The sequence below is a fragment of the Prionailurus viverrinus genome, chromosome D2, assembly GCF_022837055.1.
Source record: "Prionailurus viverrinus isolate Anna chromosome D2, UM_Priviv_1.0, whole genome shotgun sequence".
Lineage (NCBI taxonomy): Eukaryota > Metazoa > Chordata > Mammalia > Carnivora > Felidae > Prionailurus > Prionailurus viverrinus.
In genome coordinates, this window is record NC_062571.1 from 79,459,317 (window position 1) to 79,476,597 (window position 17,281).

Consider the following 17,281-nt stretch of genomic DNA (forward strand, 5'->3'; position numbering starts at 1 on the left):
GAACACAAGATGGCGCCCTTCCCTTCCGTGAGGTGGGAGAATGGCGTCTGACCACCAGCTTGAAAATCCCACTTTTGGTCAATTATGTAATGCCCTGAGAGCCAAACAATGGCTTAGTGGTGACACTTTTTCTGCTTTGAGAATGTTAAGTATTATCTGATACCTGCATCAATCACTTCTCAAATATATTGTAAATTAAATGTGCATTTTTTAAAAAATCTTTTCAATTTTTGAGGTTCATGCTAGAAGAAATTTTTTAAATTAAGAATACGTAACAGTCTGTGTAGTAAACATCTCTAATCTATAATATCTTTTTTTTTAATGTTTATTTTTGAGAGAAGTAGACAGAGTGTGAGTGGGGGAGGGGCAGAGAGAGAGGGACACATAGAATCTGAAGCAGGCTCCAGGCTCTGAGCTGTCAGCCCAGAGCCTGATGTGGGGCTTGAACCCTCAAAAGCTCAGACATGACCTGAGCTAAATTCAGACGTTCAACCGACCAAGCCACCCAGGTGGCCCTCTAATCTATAAATAATGAAAAATTTGTTGCCTAGTGTTGTGCGTGTGAAAATCTGGCAATTTTTTGTGTGTAGTGCTTGATATAAAATAACCACAATAAAATAGGATATATAAGATGAGAACTGTTCCATTTTTTTTTTATCAAATTTGCCCTTTGTAATGCATATTACGTTTTTCTGTGAAGTGATACCAGTTTTCTTTTTTTTATTTTCTTTTTATTATTTTTTTTAACCTTTATTTTTGAGACAGAGAGAGACAGAGCATGAACGGGGGAGGGTCAGAGAGGGCGAGACACAGAATCAGAAGCAGGCTCCAGGCTCTGAGCTGTCAGCACAGAGCCCGACGCGGGGCCCGAACTCACGGACCGCGAGATCACGGCCTGAGCTGAAGTTGGACGCTTAACCGACTGAGCCACTCAGGCACCCCTCAGTTATTTTCTTGATTAGCAACATGAATAAAGTCTTGGGTTTTATTATAAATGTCGTTTGAGGGACACGTGGCTGGCTCAGTTGGTAGAGCATGTGACTCTTGATCTCGGGGTCGTGAGTTTGAGCCCCATGCTGGGTGTAGAGATTACTTAAAAATAAAACCTTTTAAAAAATATATCATTTTGTAGAATATATTTACAGAATTTGTAGAATTCATTTAGTCAGTGAATATGCAAAATTTACAAACTGACAGCTTTTAGGTTTTGAAGATGTTACATGTATTAGCTATTGGAATAGTAAATGTCATGCTATTACTCTAGGGGTTTTTGTGTTGCTGTTAATTTGCTGACAAAATATTCTTAGATCAAAACTTAACCCGTGTTTCCCACAAAGCTAGATAATGAGAGAATTGGCATATCTGTTGTTCTTAATGTTTTTCTGTGATTCAGCTTCATCAGATACGGTGTTAAAAACCATAGTCCAGGGGCGCCTGGGTGGCGCAGTCGGTTAAGCGTCCGACTTCAGCCAGGTCACGATCTCTCGGTCCGGGAGTTCGAGCCCCACGTCGGGCTCTGGGCTGACGGCTGAGAGCCTGGAGCCTGCTTCCGATTCTGTGTCTCCCTCTCTCTCTGCCCCTCCCCCGTTCATGCTCTGTCTCTCTCTGTCCCAAAAATAAATAAACGTTGAAAAAAAAAATTAAAAAAAAAAAAAACCACCATAGTCTGAATCTCCTTGTTCTCAGACATACAAATAATATAGATGTTCTGGCATTAAAATACACAGCCTGGGCTTTAGTCTAATTACTCTGAGTTATCTTATAACCTAATTAAAAGTTAAGGTCAGGTAGTTACTATTTCTTGGCTAGCATCGTGAATGCCTTTTAGAGCAAGAGTCACGCCTGACAGAGACCTGAAGGCATCAGTCCTCAAAACTGCGGCCGAGGACTATTTAGTTTTTCAGTAATGATAGTGAAAACATTGTACAGAGATGAAAAGCCTGTTGTGATTGACAGCCAGTGATTTTACTTTTCACGTCAATGTAGGATATTGTTAACATGCTGTGAATTTTAGTCCTAAGGGTTTGGTGACCGTTGGCTAAATCAAATTTAAATTTAAAAAAAAGTTTGATGACATCATCTTGACTCAGCCAAAAATGCATTGGGTCGCTGCCTCACTAAAATTTGGGAGGTTTTTTTTGGCAGGGGGGGGAGATCCTTTAATTTTTAGCACAATATTCTGTTCTCCAGAAAATTCAAAATAAAAGGCTAAAGGAAAATGTGAACACTAATGGAATATTAATAAGTCTATGGGCATTTGCCACAAAGCTTTTGCTATTGATATTTGTTTCCTTTTTCTATTTTTTTTTTAAATGTTTATTTTTGAGAGAGAGAGACAGAGTGTGAGCAGGGAGGGGCAGAGAGAAAGAGAGAGAGAGACACAGAATCCAGAGGAAGCTCCAGGCTCTGAGCTGTCAGCACAGAACCTGACATGGGACTTGAACCCATGAACCGTGAGATCATGACCTAAAGCCGAAGTCGGACACTTAAACCAACTGAGCCACCCAGGCACCCCTGTTTCCTTTTTCTAAAACCCACATAGTTTGGCATAAGTAGATGGTGGCTTAAGTGGCTACCTGATGTTGAAATTTGGAAACCATTTCTAAGCTTGAATAGTTCGATACAGAGCTTAGTTAGCAGTGGGACAGTTCAGCTAAGATTGTCACCACGTCCTGATTTGTTCAAGAGCCTAAATCCATGTTTTCACCAGGTGCTCTCGCTTTAGCCCTGCAGTGAACCATTAAGGTTTTAAAACTCTGATGCCGGGGCACCTGCGTGGCTCAGTCGGTTAAACGGCTGACTTTGGCTCAGTTCATGATCTCACAGTTCGTGAGTTCAAGCCCCGCATCGGGCTCTGTGCTGACAGCCTGGAGCCTGCTTCGGATTCTGTGGGTGTCTCTCTTCTCTGCCCTTCCCCGACTCGTGCTCTGTCTCTCTCTATCTCTCAAAAATAAATAAACATTAAAAAAATTTTTTTAAACACTGATGCCTAGGCCACTCACCCCCTCCATTCTCAAGATTTAGATTCAGTTGTTAGACCCTCATGTCGCTTTTTTCTTTTTTAATCAAGTCCCCACAAATGATCTTGATATGCCTCCAGGGTTGGACAACACTGCTCTTTTATGTTCTAGTGCCCTTTCCCCTGAAGCCCTTATTAATCCTGATCGTATGCAGAACGGACAGGAAGATAGAAGGTTAGGAAGTGACCTTCCATGCTTGCCTTCTAGAAGGACCAGAGGGAGCTGCTCTAGTCTTTGAGGCCAGTTCCGAGCAAAATTTCTGTGGCTTGCTTTATGCCTGGAGAATCAGAGCTTAGAGGAGAAGCTTCCTTAGAAGTAACCTGGTTGTACAAGCACAGCCAAGCCGTAGGATTTACCCTGCAAGAATTCAGTAGACTCATATGTATGTGAAATCTCTCGAATCTCCTCCCAGTTACTGGAAATTAACTTCTACGAATGCAGCGGGTGAAGGTATTAACACACACCTCGCCAGTCCTTCCCCTACCCCAGCTATTCAATTTGCCTGTAAAAGGGATTTATACCCTAAATAATTAAAAGTGTTAAACTTACAACAAAATAAGAAATTCTGCTCTTTTTTTTTTTTTTTTTTTTTTTTTAAACAGATGCTGGGATTGGCTCAAGGCTGCTTTGACCACACTATCCCATATATGAAGGAAAGGATACAATTTGGCAAAAGGATATTCGATTTTCAGGTACGTAATTCTCAGTCTCTTTCTAGCCAGCTATACTGTCGTGGCTTCCTATTAATGAAGAGCTGTGTCATAAAGCTGTGGAGGGCATCCCCTCGGGGGGATTTGAATGGGAGAGGTGGAGAGGAGGAAGGAATAGGTCTCAGGGAGCATACCTGTGAATGCCTTGACCTTCTCCAAGGGCAGAACAACAGTCCTTGAGGCCCGCCTTTGGCATGACTCCTGTCTAAAGATGATACTAGGGGTGACTTCAGGGTGACTTCGCATCCACTAGATGTGTAGAGTATTCAGCACATTTCCTGAGTCTCATGAGCGCTCAGTAAACGGTAACACTTGTTAGGAATCCCCTGCGCAGGTCAGAGCCATGCGGTAATCCTCAAAAGACGACACTTTGACCCTTCTTTCTTGTAGAAGGTACAGTGTGCTGCAGGGGGTACAAACGAGATGTTCTCAGCCAAGCGTATTGGGAAATAGGGGCCTGGTCTAATGATGTAGCTTCTCGGAGCTCCCCAGATAAGGGGACCTTTGGTGACGGTGGCATCTTCCGGTCCATGTTGAGGCCTTGCCGGGTTCGGGAAAGCCTGGAGTGACAGCTTACCAAGTTCGCTTAAGCACTTGACCTAAAAATCCCGAAAAATTGCTTTACATGTTCACAAAACCTTCTTGTAAGCAGGCCCCAAGTACAATTTCTTATTCCATTACCAGTTCTGTTGTGATGTGTTGTCTTCAGGTGCTGTAGTAATTATTTGTCGTTACGTGGGCACACACAGATTGCACGTGCATGGAAATACGAGGCACAGTCAGTTCTGGCCTGGGAAGTCTGAGTGAGCATGTCAGTCCTGGCCAGGGCCCCCCACAGCCTGTGCTGTCGTGGCGTCTCATACGTGGGAAGCTGAAGCATCTGGAGATTGAGTTCCCAAGGACATACAGCTAGTAATGTGTCAGATTATCAGATTATGTCCCAAGGACATATCAGCTAGTAATGTGTCAGATTCTGTCTTGGCTTCTGGTCTGACTTTCATGTTATTGTACTAGCGAACTCTCTCAGACCAGCTACCACACAGATTGCAAGGAAAGGGACAGAATACGAGACAATTTGAGGGAGATCTGGGTATGCCAGAAACTATTTTTGTGTCTGTGGAGTTGGTAAGGGAGGGAGACGGGGTCAGGTGTACTAATTGGCATAATCGTGGCACTTCCAGAGATGCCTCTTATGGCATTAGAAAACAGAAACACTTTTGGAAAACACTTTTGGAAATTTGATCTTGAAAAACAACATTATTTATTATATATGTTTATTTTATAATATATTTTTATACATACAGCCACATATATCTGATGCTTTGGTTAAAGGTAGAGTTTTCTCTAACTGCTTTAATCTCATTAGAATGGTTTGTGTTTTGCTTTGCATGTGATCATTCACATCTTTGTCTTGTCCAGACTACAAGCTCCTTGGGTAAAGATGAGGCCTCTGCATCCTCACTTCTCTCAGTTGTGTGTTCAGGATAGACTCATTGAATATGTTCTCCATGTCAGGCCCTGTGTTCACAGTGTAGTCAGGGAACCGGTATTCAGCAATCGTTAGTTCTTGTAGGGCAAGAGACATTGCCGGCATCAGCTTTATGCCTTTCCTGGCACCTGATGTGGTCATTGGAGTGGACAACCTAGATGGCAACTGTTGGTTTAACTGAACCGAATGTGCTTTTCAAAAATAATTAGAATCTGCATTCCACATAACAAGCCATAAACTATTTCTAGAATAGTGATATTGGCATAGAAATAGACACATTGACTGATGGAACAAAAAAGAAAGGCCAGAAATAGACTTAGGCACATATGGAAACCTGATGTAGGATAGTAGTGGTATTGCAGATCACTGAGTGGGGCTATTCTTTCCTTGTGGAAAAAAAATGAGACTGGATCCCTACCTCACACCATACATGGAAAATAGATTTCTGATATACTAAAGATGTAACATAAAAAATAAAATTTTAGGGGCGCCTGGGTGGCTCAGTCGGTTAAGTTTCTGACTTTGGCTCAGGTCGTGATCTCACAGTTCGTGGGTTCAAGCCCCATGTCAGGCTCTGTGCTGACAGCTCAGAGCTTGGAGCCTGCTTCGGAATCTGTATCTCCCTCTCTCTCTGCTCCTCCCCTGCTTGCACTCTCTCTCTCTTAAAAATAAATAAATGTTAAAAAAAATTTTTTTTTACGTTTTAGGAGAAAATAGAGAATATCTTTATGATCTCATGGTAGGGAAATTATTTTGTAAACAAGGCCCCAAAAGACTAATTGTAAAAGATAATAATAATGGTGAATTTGGCTACCAAATTTCTTTTCCTCAAAAGACGCCATAAAGTAAAAAGATAAATTAAAAGGAGGATGATAATTGCTGTACACATAGGTTAGTGAGTGTTCAATTTATTATGATGCTTTATAAGCTACACACATGTAACAGATTTTTTTGTGCATACCAAATATTACAGAAAGAGAAGGAGAATCTATTGGGTATTTTCGAACTGTTTTTAACTGTTCTCCTTGCTGGGCTATATAAGTCATAAGCACAAGGAACTCTGACTGTCATGTTCAGTGCAACATCTTCAGTGCTCAGCACAGTGCCTGGCATATAGTAGGTGCTTAGTACATATCTGGGCGGACAGAGATATTGGGCATGAGAAATTTCTGTTCGTAATAGACATACCCATGTCCATATTTCCAGGATATAGTTTATAACTATAAACTGCTAATACTCATATTCTCACTCACTGACTCACTCCTTTTCTTGACTAACATTGAGTGTGTGCCCCTCCATCCTCTAAAATTTGAAGTGGTAGTGATTTCTTCAGGGTGTTTTATTTTGTTTTGTTTTTTTAATTAGTCTTCTGTTGTCTATAACCCTAAAGAAACTGGTACCTGCTCATGAATATTGCCGTAGAGGTACTTTAATAAAGATACTTAGAGAAAATTGGAGCTTCAACTGTTCTTTCACTACTTTGCAGCTAACAGCATCTATTTATTTATGTATTGATTTACTGATTTACTGATTTATTAAAAAAAAATTTATTTATTTATTGTTGGGACAGCACAAGCAGGAGAGGGCAAAGAGAGGGCGACAGAGGATCTGAAGCGGGCTCTGCACTGACAGGCTAACAGCGGCGAGCCCCACTCGGGGCTCGAACTCACAAACCACAAGATCATGACCTGAGCCGAAGTAGGATGCTCAACCCACTGAGCCACCCAGGTCCCCCCTAACAGCATCTTTTTTTTTCTTTTTTTTTTAATTTTTTTTTTCAACGTTTATTTATTTTTTGGGGACAGAGAGAGACAGAGCATGAACGGGGGAGGGGCAGAGAGAGAGGGAGACACAGAATCGGAAACAGGCTCCAGGCTCCGAGCCATCAGCCCAGAGCCTGACGCGGGGCTCGAACTCACGGACCGCGAGATCGTGACCTGGCTGAAGCCGGACGCTTAACCGACTGCGCCACCCAGGCGCCCCTAACAGCATCTTTTTAATGCACCGAGGCTATATGCAGAATCAAAATTTTATGAATTCAAGCAGATGAAAAATATGTTCACACTTTTGCTTTGCTGGGATTTAGTTTAAGCTTAATTTTGATCATGCAGTGGGCTTAAGTTATTAAATGTAACAGTCAAATTTTGTTTTGTTTTTAATTTTTTTTAACATTGATTTATTTTTGAGAGAACGAGACAGAGCATGAGTCGGGGAGAGGCAGAGAGAGAGGGAGACACAGAATCTGGAGCAGGCTCCAGGCTGTGAGCTGTCAGCACAGAACCTGATGCGGGGCTCGAACCCACGAACTGCGAGATCATGACCTGAGCCGACGTCAGACGCTCAACCGACTGAGCCACCCAGGCACCCTAACAGTCAAATTTTTAAGCCTCATTTTGTGATGATTTCTTAAGTCTTGACATTTGTAATTACATGAATTTTGAAAGTTGTCTGAGAAATAATGTATTTCATTTTAGATTGCATATTTTAATAATTATTTTTTAGATTGGAGACTTTACAGTATTTCTACAAAATGAATGTAAATTCCTTTGCAGGGGGTGCATATTTTCAGTGTGTCAGCACTCCATGTCCAGGCAAGACTTTGAGGATAAGCGGTGTTTTCGTGAGTCCTAATTCTCTAACTTGGGCCTAAATATTACAGGGGCTCCAACACCAAGTGGCTCAGGTGGCCACCCAGCTGGAGGCTGCAAGATTGCTAATATACAACACTGCTAGGCTTTTAGAAGGTGGAAAGTCATTCATAAAAGAAGCATCCATGGCCAAATACTATGCATCAGAGGTAAGACAAACAAAACGTAATTCACCTTCCCCTCCCCGTTACTTAAAAGTATTAACCTTTCCACTTAGGAGTGTTGATAATTGGTTTGTTTTTCAAGTAAAATAACGTAGACTTTCCAGTTCCTGCAACAGAAAAGCACACTTGCAAACCTTGCGTAGGAAAGGGCTCAATTCTACGAGGTCTTGATGTCTTTACAGGCTCTTCTGTGGAAACCGAGTGGCCCAGTTCAGGTAGAACAGCCACCATAAATCCCTGGGTGAGCCTCAGTCTGAACGATGGCATCACACCCGTGGCTTCCAGTTGGGGCCAGGTGAATGCCATGGGAGCTCATGTGAAATAAAAACCCAAGAAGAGATTGTTTCTGCTTTAATTTAATGCTTTCTGTTGATACTTCTGCCTTCTCTGTTTAACCCATTGGACACTGGCTGGAGAACTTTGCCCGGTCACTGGCTGCTACGGCCCATCCTCGGCAGTATGCCTTATTCATTCCATAGCTTCCGGTAGCCACTTAACGTCTCAGCCCCCAAATTTAATCTCCTGCCTCAACCTCCCTTCTGGGTTCCAGACTAATCGATCCAATTTCCACTTCACCTGCCCAACCCATCGCACCAGTCAGATGCCTGAGCGTCATCTCACCACCCCCTTCCCCGTCGTCTCCACCTTGAGCCCATCATCCAGGTGCTGAGGATTCTGCCCCGAGTATTTCTTGCATTTGTATATTTCCCTCCCTTTCTGCTCTCCCCTATTGAACAAGCCGGGTGATTTCTTCACCAGACACCTCCACTCATCTTCCGACTGCTCCATTGGTCCTTGTTGCTTCCTCCAGTCCCCTCTTCCCTTTTCTTAGTGTTCACGAGGCCATGCCGTTCCAGCTTAACCTTCGTGGCTTCTCACGGCAAATGGAACAGTGCTTGTATTCATTTCCTATTGCCGCTTTTAACAAGTGACCAAAAATGTAGTGGCCTAAAACACTGCAGTTTTATTATGTCATGGCTCTGGAGGTCACAAGTCTAAAATGAGTGTCACTGGGATAAAATCAAAGTGTCAGCAAAACCGCCTTTCGGAAGCTCTGGGGAGAATCCATTTCCTCACTCTTCCCGCTTCTAGAGGCTGCTCACGTTCCGTGACCTGTGGCCCCGTCCTCCGTCTTCAAAGCCAGCGGTAGCGTGTTCAAATCTGGCTCGAGCCGTCCTGCCTCTGTCTTTCCCTTATGAGGACCCTTGTGATGCCATTGGGCCCACCCAGGCAGTCCGGAACCATCTCCCTCTCAAAGCCCTTAACTTAACCACATCTGTGGGTCCCGGTGGTCATGTAACGGTAACAAACATTAGTTTGTGGGGATTAGCATGCAGACAGATTGGGGGGCCATTACGGTATTAAACATGCTTGCCCTCAGGAGGCCCGCCTGCCTCTCCATTCTCTTCGCAGCTTGCCCTGACCCCAGCCCACTTCCCCTCAGGTCCTTGAGGTCGATAAACCCGTTCGCCCCTTGAAACCCTCCCACACGTTCCTCAACTTGACATGTCCCCTCGCTTGTCCTTTGGGCCTCAGCGAAGCTGTGATTTCCTCACACTTTTCTCCTTCTACATCACATCAGCTTCCCTGGCCAGTTCTCCTTGCCTCGTAGAGTTGATCACTTTCTGTAATTGTTGGTTTGATGTGGGAACCAAAAGAGCAGTCGTATACCGCCCCCCACCATCGTTTACCCAGTGGCTGGCGGAGTGCGTGACGCAAAGAAGGCCCTTTGTGTATATATTTGCCGAGTAACGATACCTGTCGGTGTGCATAGGTGTCTGAACAATACCCTAATGTTCTTAAGAAAACAGGAATTTTGTGAATAAATACGAGTTGCCAAAAATGGCATAGAGAATGGGGCTGAAGAGACAAGGCGATCTTACAAAGTAACTCCGATCGGCGGACAGCAGTGGCTCCACGTTACTAAAATATTCCGCAGGAGTGTTTATGGTGCATGAGTTGTGCGGTTTCAGCATATTGTTTGCTGCTTGGTTTTGGCAGATTGCAGGCCTCACAACCAGTAAGTGTATCGAGTGGATGGGAGGAGTCGGCTACACCAAAGATTTCCCTGTGGAAAAATACTTCCGAGATGCAAAAGTTGGTAGGTAGATTTTTTTACGTTTTATTTTGTTTTCTTTTATTTGCCTCTGTAGCTGTGTGGCCTGCTGTATATGTTTGGTTTTATATTACCGTACTTAGGCAAAGGCAATTGTAATCTCTTCACTATTGTGTTTATTGGCTCTCTTCTTTTCTGGGGCTGGGCTTTTCTCCCCCACCTCTTCCTTCAAGAAGAAGGATGGATTTATATTTTTTAAGACATCAAGTTGCCTTTATAAACGCCTCAACAGAGCCTTTTCGCAAAACTGCAACCAAACTGACTTGTCATTTTTCTCTTACCAAAAATGTTACTACGTTTGATTCGTTTAATGCCGTTCTTTGAAGCTAAGTTCTCATTTCGGAAGCCTAGCGCCCCATCAAGCCTGAGCCGTCTGACGCTCCACTACTAGGCGGGAAGACCAAAACAAGGAGCTTTGAAAGCTGCCTGTTTCAGAGTGACAATCCAGGCTCATGCGTTGATAGATTAGGAACAATGAACTTCAATCGTTTACTACTGATTCTGGAATCAGAATCCAATTTCCAAATGGAATATTTTCATCTCTTAGGCAAAATGACTTTGTCATATAGTACCATATTCAGGGGATATTGAATGATATCACTAGTGACAGTTTTATAGCAAATATACAGAGGTAATGTGTAGAAGCTATGTCTTAATGTAGACACGTAGTTATGGGTGCACTCCTAATTTTTTTTTTTTTTTTGCTCCCTTTTTATTTAAGGCACAATATACGAAGGAGCTTCAAATATCCAGCTCAACACCATCGCAAAGTGCATTGACACAGAATACTGATGTCCACAGGGACGGGCCTCTCCCCCTTGTCGCTGGTATAAAAGTCTGAACTATCGTGCCTTTTTGTGGAAGTAAACCTCCATGGCATTGAAGTATTCTGCTCAAGGTCTTAGTCATGATTCTTGGGATTGATCTTTTGTGTTTTATCTTTCCAGTCTGCATAAATTAGGCACCGGGAAATCATTTTTCAAATTTGGGAAGAAGGGCATCTGTGTTTTCTCCAAAACTGTTGTTAAAGTTGTACACGTGTAAATCACTTCAGCTTCAGGGCAGACAGACGTTTCACTCTGTCAGCATTTGGAGAAATGCATGTGAAGTATTACGTACAGACATGACTGCTTTATATTCCTGTTAAATCTTTATTTTTTGGATCAGAGAAACATTTGTTATAGTTGGCAATTTTATTGATCGATTCAATTCTAAGTTACTAGCCTAGGTAGGAACTGAAAATGTATTTAGAAAAATCTAAAAAAAAAGTTTTAAAAAAATGTTTATTTTGAAGGAAAAAGAGAGAGAGAGAGAGAGAGAGAGAGAGAGGGGGCAGGGGAGGGGCAGAGAGAGGGAGAGAGAGAATCCCAAGCTGGCTTCTCGCTGTCAGCACAGAGCCCAATACAGGACTCTTATCTCAAGAACTGTGAGACTATGACTGACCAGGAGTTGGAAGCTTAACTGAATGAGCCACCCAGGTGCCCCTAAAAAAGAAAGTTACTTTTAAAAAAGAAAAATCTGGGGCGCCTGGGTGGCTTAGTTAAGCGTCCAACTTCAGCTCAGGTCATGAGTTCGAACCCCGTATCGGGCTCTGCATTGACAGTGCAGAGCCTGCTTCAGATCCTCTGTCTCCCTCTCTCTCTGTTCCTCCCCAGCTCATGCTCTCTCTCCCTCTCTCTCTCTCTCTCCCTCAAAAATAAACATTAAATAAATAGATAGAAAGATCTGAAAGTTCTAGTTCTAAATGGAAGTGGGTGGAAAATAAGGGTATAATTCTGTAGGTCATATGATTGAAGACATTATTTTAACAAAAGAAAGCAATACGACTTGTTCCTATAATTGAGCTGCGTAAAAGATGCATTTCATGATGTTTTCCACAGATCATTTTAAAAACAAGTTCTTCTCGGGGCTCCTGGGTGGCTCAGTCGGTTGGCCGTCCGACTTTGGCTCAGGTCATGATCTTGCGGTTCGTGAGTTCAAGCCTCGCGTCGGTCGGGCTTGTGCTGACAGCTCGGAGCCTGGAGCCTGCTTCAGATTCTGTGTCTCCCTCTCTCTTTATCCCTCCCCTGCTCGCACTCTGTCTCTCTCAAAAATAAATAAACGTTAAAAAAAAAAACAACAAGTCCTTCTATTAGTTTTCAAGCATAAAGTTTAAATAGTTTGATTTAATAATCAGAATGTAGTCAGTATTATAATATTCATTGTATCACACACTGTTTTTCAGCAACATCATTTCTTTCTGTATTTGAACTGAATAGTATTTCCTCAAACTTAAAGTTATTGGGCTTGACCATGAATAGTAATGCAGATGCTGTGTTTTGGTTCAGTGGTTCTCAAGAGGGAGAGGTCTTGTCCCTGGAAAGAAGTATATCAAAATCTTATAAGGAATGAGTTAGAAGGGGCCTGTAGAGTTTGAAAAAGCATATTCAGTGATATGGAAAATAATATACAAATAATTTTATATCTTGGAAGGCAAAAATCTATTTGTTTCACAATACAAATTACAGAAAAGCAAAGCTCTACAAAATGTAGAGCTGGTGATGCCATCTCTTCAGTATTGGGGATTCTCAATCAGGAGAAAAGGACTCTCCTCCCCCTCCCCCAGGCCAGGATACATATCCTGCGTCCCCTCAGGGAAGTAGACGGCAGACGGATTAGAGTTTTGTCTCTTCTGAAAAGGTGGCATGGGTCAGAGATGTTGAAAAATGCTTCCGGGTTCATACTGCTGCTGCATGGGAAATATTTTAGTCCATAAATGAGAGGATCATGCTTATTAAGAAAACCTGACATTTTTAAAGTAATTTCGCTCTTGCACCTTCATGTTTCTTGAATTGGATTAATTTCTGTGATGCAAATCATAGTTAAATACTCAGAATTGGTAAATACAATTGAGATAGGAATTACTTTAAAATATCAGAAAGAAATAAAGACAAATACAGATCTTGGATCAAAAGAGATTACGTCTACGTGACTTTCAAATGGGAAGATGATAGAAATTCCTTCATTCAGTCTTTCGGAACAAAAAGGCAGTGTAATCTGATTAAAAAAAAAAAATAGGGGAATGGATGAAATGCCCTAAAACAAGGCTAGACGTCTAGTCTTTAATTTCTGTGATTATGTAAAAGGTGGACTTCACAAATAATGCAGAAGCCAACATTAGTACAAAAAAAAAAAAAAAAATCCCACTGGTTCCTGTGGAATTGTAAAGACGTGAAACTTCAAGAAACCTCGTGTTGGAATTAGCAGCATTGGAGAAACTCCTGTGTACGTCCAGACCTTGAATGTATATTGAGTGTTGACAAAGTTCTAATGATGTGTCCCTTTGTCCATGTTCACAAAAACCGGTTGCAAGTTAATTCTGTAATCTAGTTAATGTATCTACCTTCTTGTATTAGGGAATGATTGTGTTATTTTGCCTTTTACCAAAAAGGACGTCGTGGGTTTTCCCTGTAGTTCTTCCCTTATACCTTTTCTTAATAACCATGACTTTAGGGGCTTTAAAACGGTCTATCCCGAGTTTGTGTCTAATGGAGAATGAGCTTGTTCACCTCCTGAAGGCTGTCATTATTCTTCGTGAGTTTGAGGATTGGGCCTCCGTGGCTCTCAGGAGTTTCAGACTTGAACCCAAACACCAAATACGTCTTGGCTGTATTTGTGTGGAAGGAGCTGGGCTCAACCCAACTGCCAAGTCAGTATTGTTAGAGATTTCATTTTACAACACGAAAATGAATCAGTGTCAAAAGATTTTGGAACCACGGAAAGATAAACCTGGAAAGACCTTAGAGAACTATCCGGCCGACTCTTCGTTTTAAACGCGAAAGATTCATGACCCAGAATGTTTGCCCAAGGTCATCCCACCAAGGACAAAACAAGACAAGAATCCAAGTGTACGGCTCCCGATACAGTGTTCTTCCTCCTACCTGACATCATCTCTGTTCAGCAGATTTTGGATTTCATTCTTATTATATTTCAGTATGATTGTTGATTTATTTCTTTTAACTGACCAAGAGCGTTTCAGAAGTGTTGTGATTGATCACTGTCATGACTTACATACATTAATCTCCTGCCAAAGACACCAGCTGCCATCAGTTGAAGCTGGCATGTCACATGTGAAGATTATTGTGTATGATTTGGTTTAACGTTTATGACATATGTTAGCAAATGTGCCAGTTCTATCCTCACTGTTGTATTTTGCTGATCCTTCATGAAGGGAACGGTGTATGTCAATCAGACTACTCAGTGTCACAAAGTCCGTATTCTATGGAGAATGAAAAACTACGGCACTAAGTTAACTGGAGATTTTTGCCGCTCTGACAAAGCAAAATTGTTCGTTCCACATACAGATGAAGTAACAAAATGGTGTAATCTTCCTGCAAAATACATAACACTTTTGTTTGCCAGCCTGATAGCTTGCCTCTCCTGTAAGCCAATTTCGTTTTCAGAGAAGAGGTCCTATGATGTAGACCAAGTTTAAATTCTGATGCTAAAGAAAATTTTACTGGAGGACCCTTTTTTCTTTTTTTTTTTTTCTTTTTGCCTTTTTTTTTTTTCAGCAAAATAAGGAACTCTTCAGTTTGCGAGGTCACCTGTTTTGAGCACACCTTCACAGGATGGATCTCATCTAGCTGATATTTATACCTGTGCTTTCTAGTACTACTTCTGGAAATTTTATATCGTTGTGCCTTTTACTCAGTGATCTTCTATAGCCCGAAGCCGCAGGTTTCAGCCTATCTGTTCCCCGTTCCCTCCTATGCTACTTCAGAAATCCAGGTATCGGTCGTTCAGCGACCTGTGCCGAGCATTCACTGTGTCCAAGGGTCGAAAGTGCCCCACGGGGATGAGAAAGTAGATACTTAGTGAAACGTGTGCTGATCTCAGGGGTCATTTTTCTGTCCTCGTTGGTGCCTCCTCATACAGAGATTGAGTGGGAAACTACCAAGCCCAACCCTATGCAAAAGTACTTCTTTAGATCCTTTAGAATGATAACACTAAGCACTAACGTCTCTTGAGCTCTTCCCATGTGCCACCTGCTATTCTGTGCTCTAGATACATATTAACTCACAACAATCCTTTACAGTAGGTGCTCCTGTTAGCCCATTTTACGGGCAAGGAGACTGAGGCATGGAGAGGTTCAATAAGATGCTTATTGGTACATGACAGCAATGATTCAAACTCAGGCAGTCTGGCTGATGAAGGCCACCCCAGATTTCGTTCCTCCGGTCTTCCGGGTTTGCTCACCTTCAGGAGGCTTCCAGTAAAATGCCAGGATGATCTTTTCAAACAGGGAAGGGTAGCTAGCAGGCCTGCAAAAGAAATCATTAGGGGTGGTGGGAGCCTGTGTGTTTTGGGAGAAAGACTGGGGAGTGGGGTGGATAGGGTGATGGAGAGATGTGGCTGGAAGGAGGGCAAAGTACTAAAAAGGGCACTAAGGCAATACCAGAAAATGTCCTGCCCTCCAGAGTGATCTGGAAGTTTCCCTGAGACAGGAAGAATGAGCGAGCAGGATAAAAAGCTGAGTGGTGGTATAGGATGCTTGATGTGCAGTTATCTGTATGGATAGCTACAATATAAAGGGGAAAAGCTAACTTTGCAAGTTACTTGTTTTTAAAGAAAGCGTGGTAAGTAGGACACAAAATAAGGTAGGGGTACAGCCAAACATAATAGGTATACGTGGGTTAAACTCACCCATGAAAAAGAAAGGATGTTAAGATGGGACAAAGGGAAAATACAACTCCCAGCTACCTACGGTTAGAAACGCCAAACAACAGGAACATTGAAGGGAAAAGACCACACAACTGCTTCAAGAGGTACCAGCACCGAGTTAAAGGCACAAATAGTCGTAAAGAATATCCATGAGAAAATAGGAAGATTTCACCAAGAAGGCCCAATAGTCGTGAACTTTATGTCTCTAACAACATAACTGGGAACTATATAGAGCAAAACCAATGGAAATACAATGAAAACCATCGACAAAACCATCATCCTGGGCGCTGACTCAGAAATCAACCAGCCTGGTAGAAAAAGGTAAGAACAGATAACAGAGGATTGGGATAGCAGAAGTTACAATTGGTGTCAACGGGGGCAGGACTGTCCTTTTGAAATGCAAAAGAACGGCCCTTCTCCAGGAAATTGCTACAAATTCTGGGGGAAAAAAAAAAAAAACCAAATTTTACAGGCAACCTTCACCATACACGATGGTAAGTAAATAAATAACAAAAAGAATACAAAAAAGGGAACCATAGCTTTAAATAACTTTGGTTAATTACAACATGAAAATACAGGTTACGATTGTGGACAGAGGCGTGGGAAGCCCAGCTGTCTTGGTCGGGTGCCTAAGGGAGGACGGCCAAGAAGGCGGGTCCCAGACTCTTAGGACAGCAGAGTTTGTAGTAGTGAGAAAGTAGACACGTAGCGAGAGAATAAATAAACGATGGAATTACACATTGTACATCCCATGTGGCAGTTTAAGAGCCACATAACCTCGAATATTTGCCCAGAGTGGTACAGATCTATTTTGGTAAGTCCAAGCAGGCATAGAAGTTTTTAGAATGAGCTCGGGAAGTGTGGTGGCCACCCTGATAACTGCACCGAGGGCCTGTGCTGGCACGTGAGAAGGTAGCCCTGGGGGTCATTGGCATCGTCTATACTGTTGGAAGTTTTATAACGGGGTGTAATAGTACTTGTAATTAAATAAATGTAAGAGTAATTGTGATTCGAAAATAAAGCTACCTGTAGGGTTGCTGAGAATTTTCACTTTGGTGCATCATTTTACCTTTCACGGACTTTTCTGCTTTTCTCAACGAGCCACAGCCAAGTAGGCAGCTCTGTCCAGCCACACAGGACACTAGGCTGACAGGACCGAAAGGGATCTGAAACCTAGTCCCTTGAAGGGTTGGCCTCTGTGGGTAAGTCGCACCGGCCCAGTGTAAACAGCTGTCCCGCACAAAGCCTTGTACGTCTTGCTTTGCTGAACAGGACACTCCCAGGGAGGTTTCTCGCACTCAGCTGCAAACTGGGCCACCTGCACTGGCCTTGATGTTAGCATCTTGCCTCTTGTCGTAGTTTGATTTTATGTGATCGGACCTGAGATCTCCAAACCTAGTATTTATGACCTGCGAAGGAAAACTTTTTTTT

The 17,281-nt window shown here is 42.5% G+C and overlaps 1 protein-coding gene across 1 annotated transcript in view; it reads left to right on the forward strand.

Moving 5' to 3' along the window:
• Nucleotides 1-11,488, forward strand: part of ACADSB (acyl-CoA dehydrogenase short/branched chain) — a 37,750-nt gene extending 26,262 nt beyond the window's left edge. The window contains exons 8-11 of the mRNA XM_047824322.1: nt 3,623-3,712; nt 7,879-8,016; nt 10,033-10,132; nt 10,869-11,488. Coding sequence (XP_047680278.1) covers nt 3,623-3,712; nt 7,879-8,016; nt 10,033-10,132; nt 10,869-10,939 — 399 coding nt within the window. The 3' untranslated portion in view covers nt 10,940-11,488. The remainder of the gene's footprint in view (nt 1-3,622; nt 3,713-7,878; nt 8,017-10,032; nt 10,133-10,868) is intronic.
• The last annotated feature ends 5,793 nt before the right edge of the window (nt 11,489-17,281 follow it).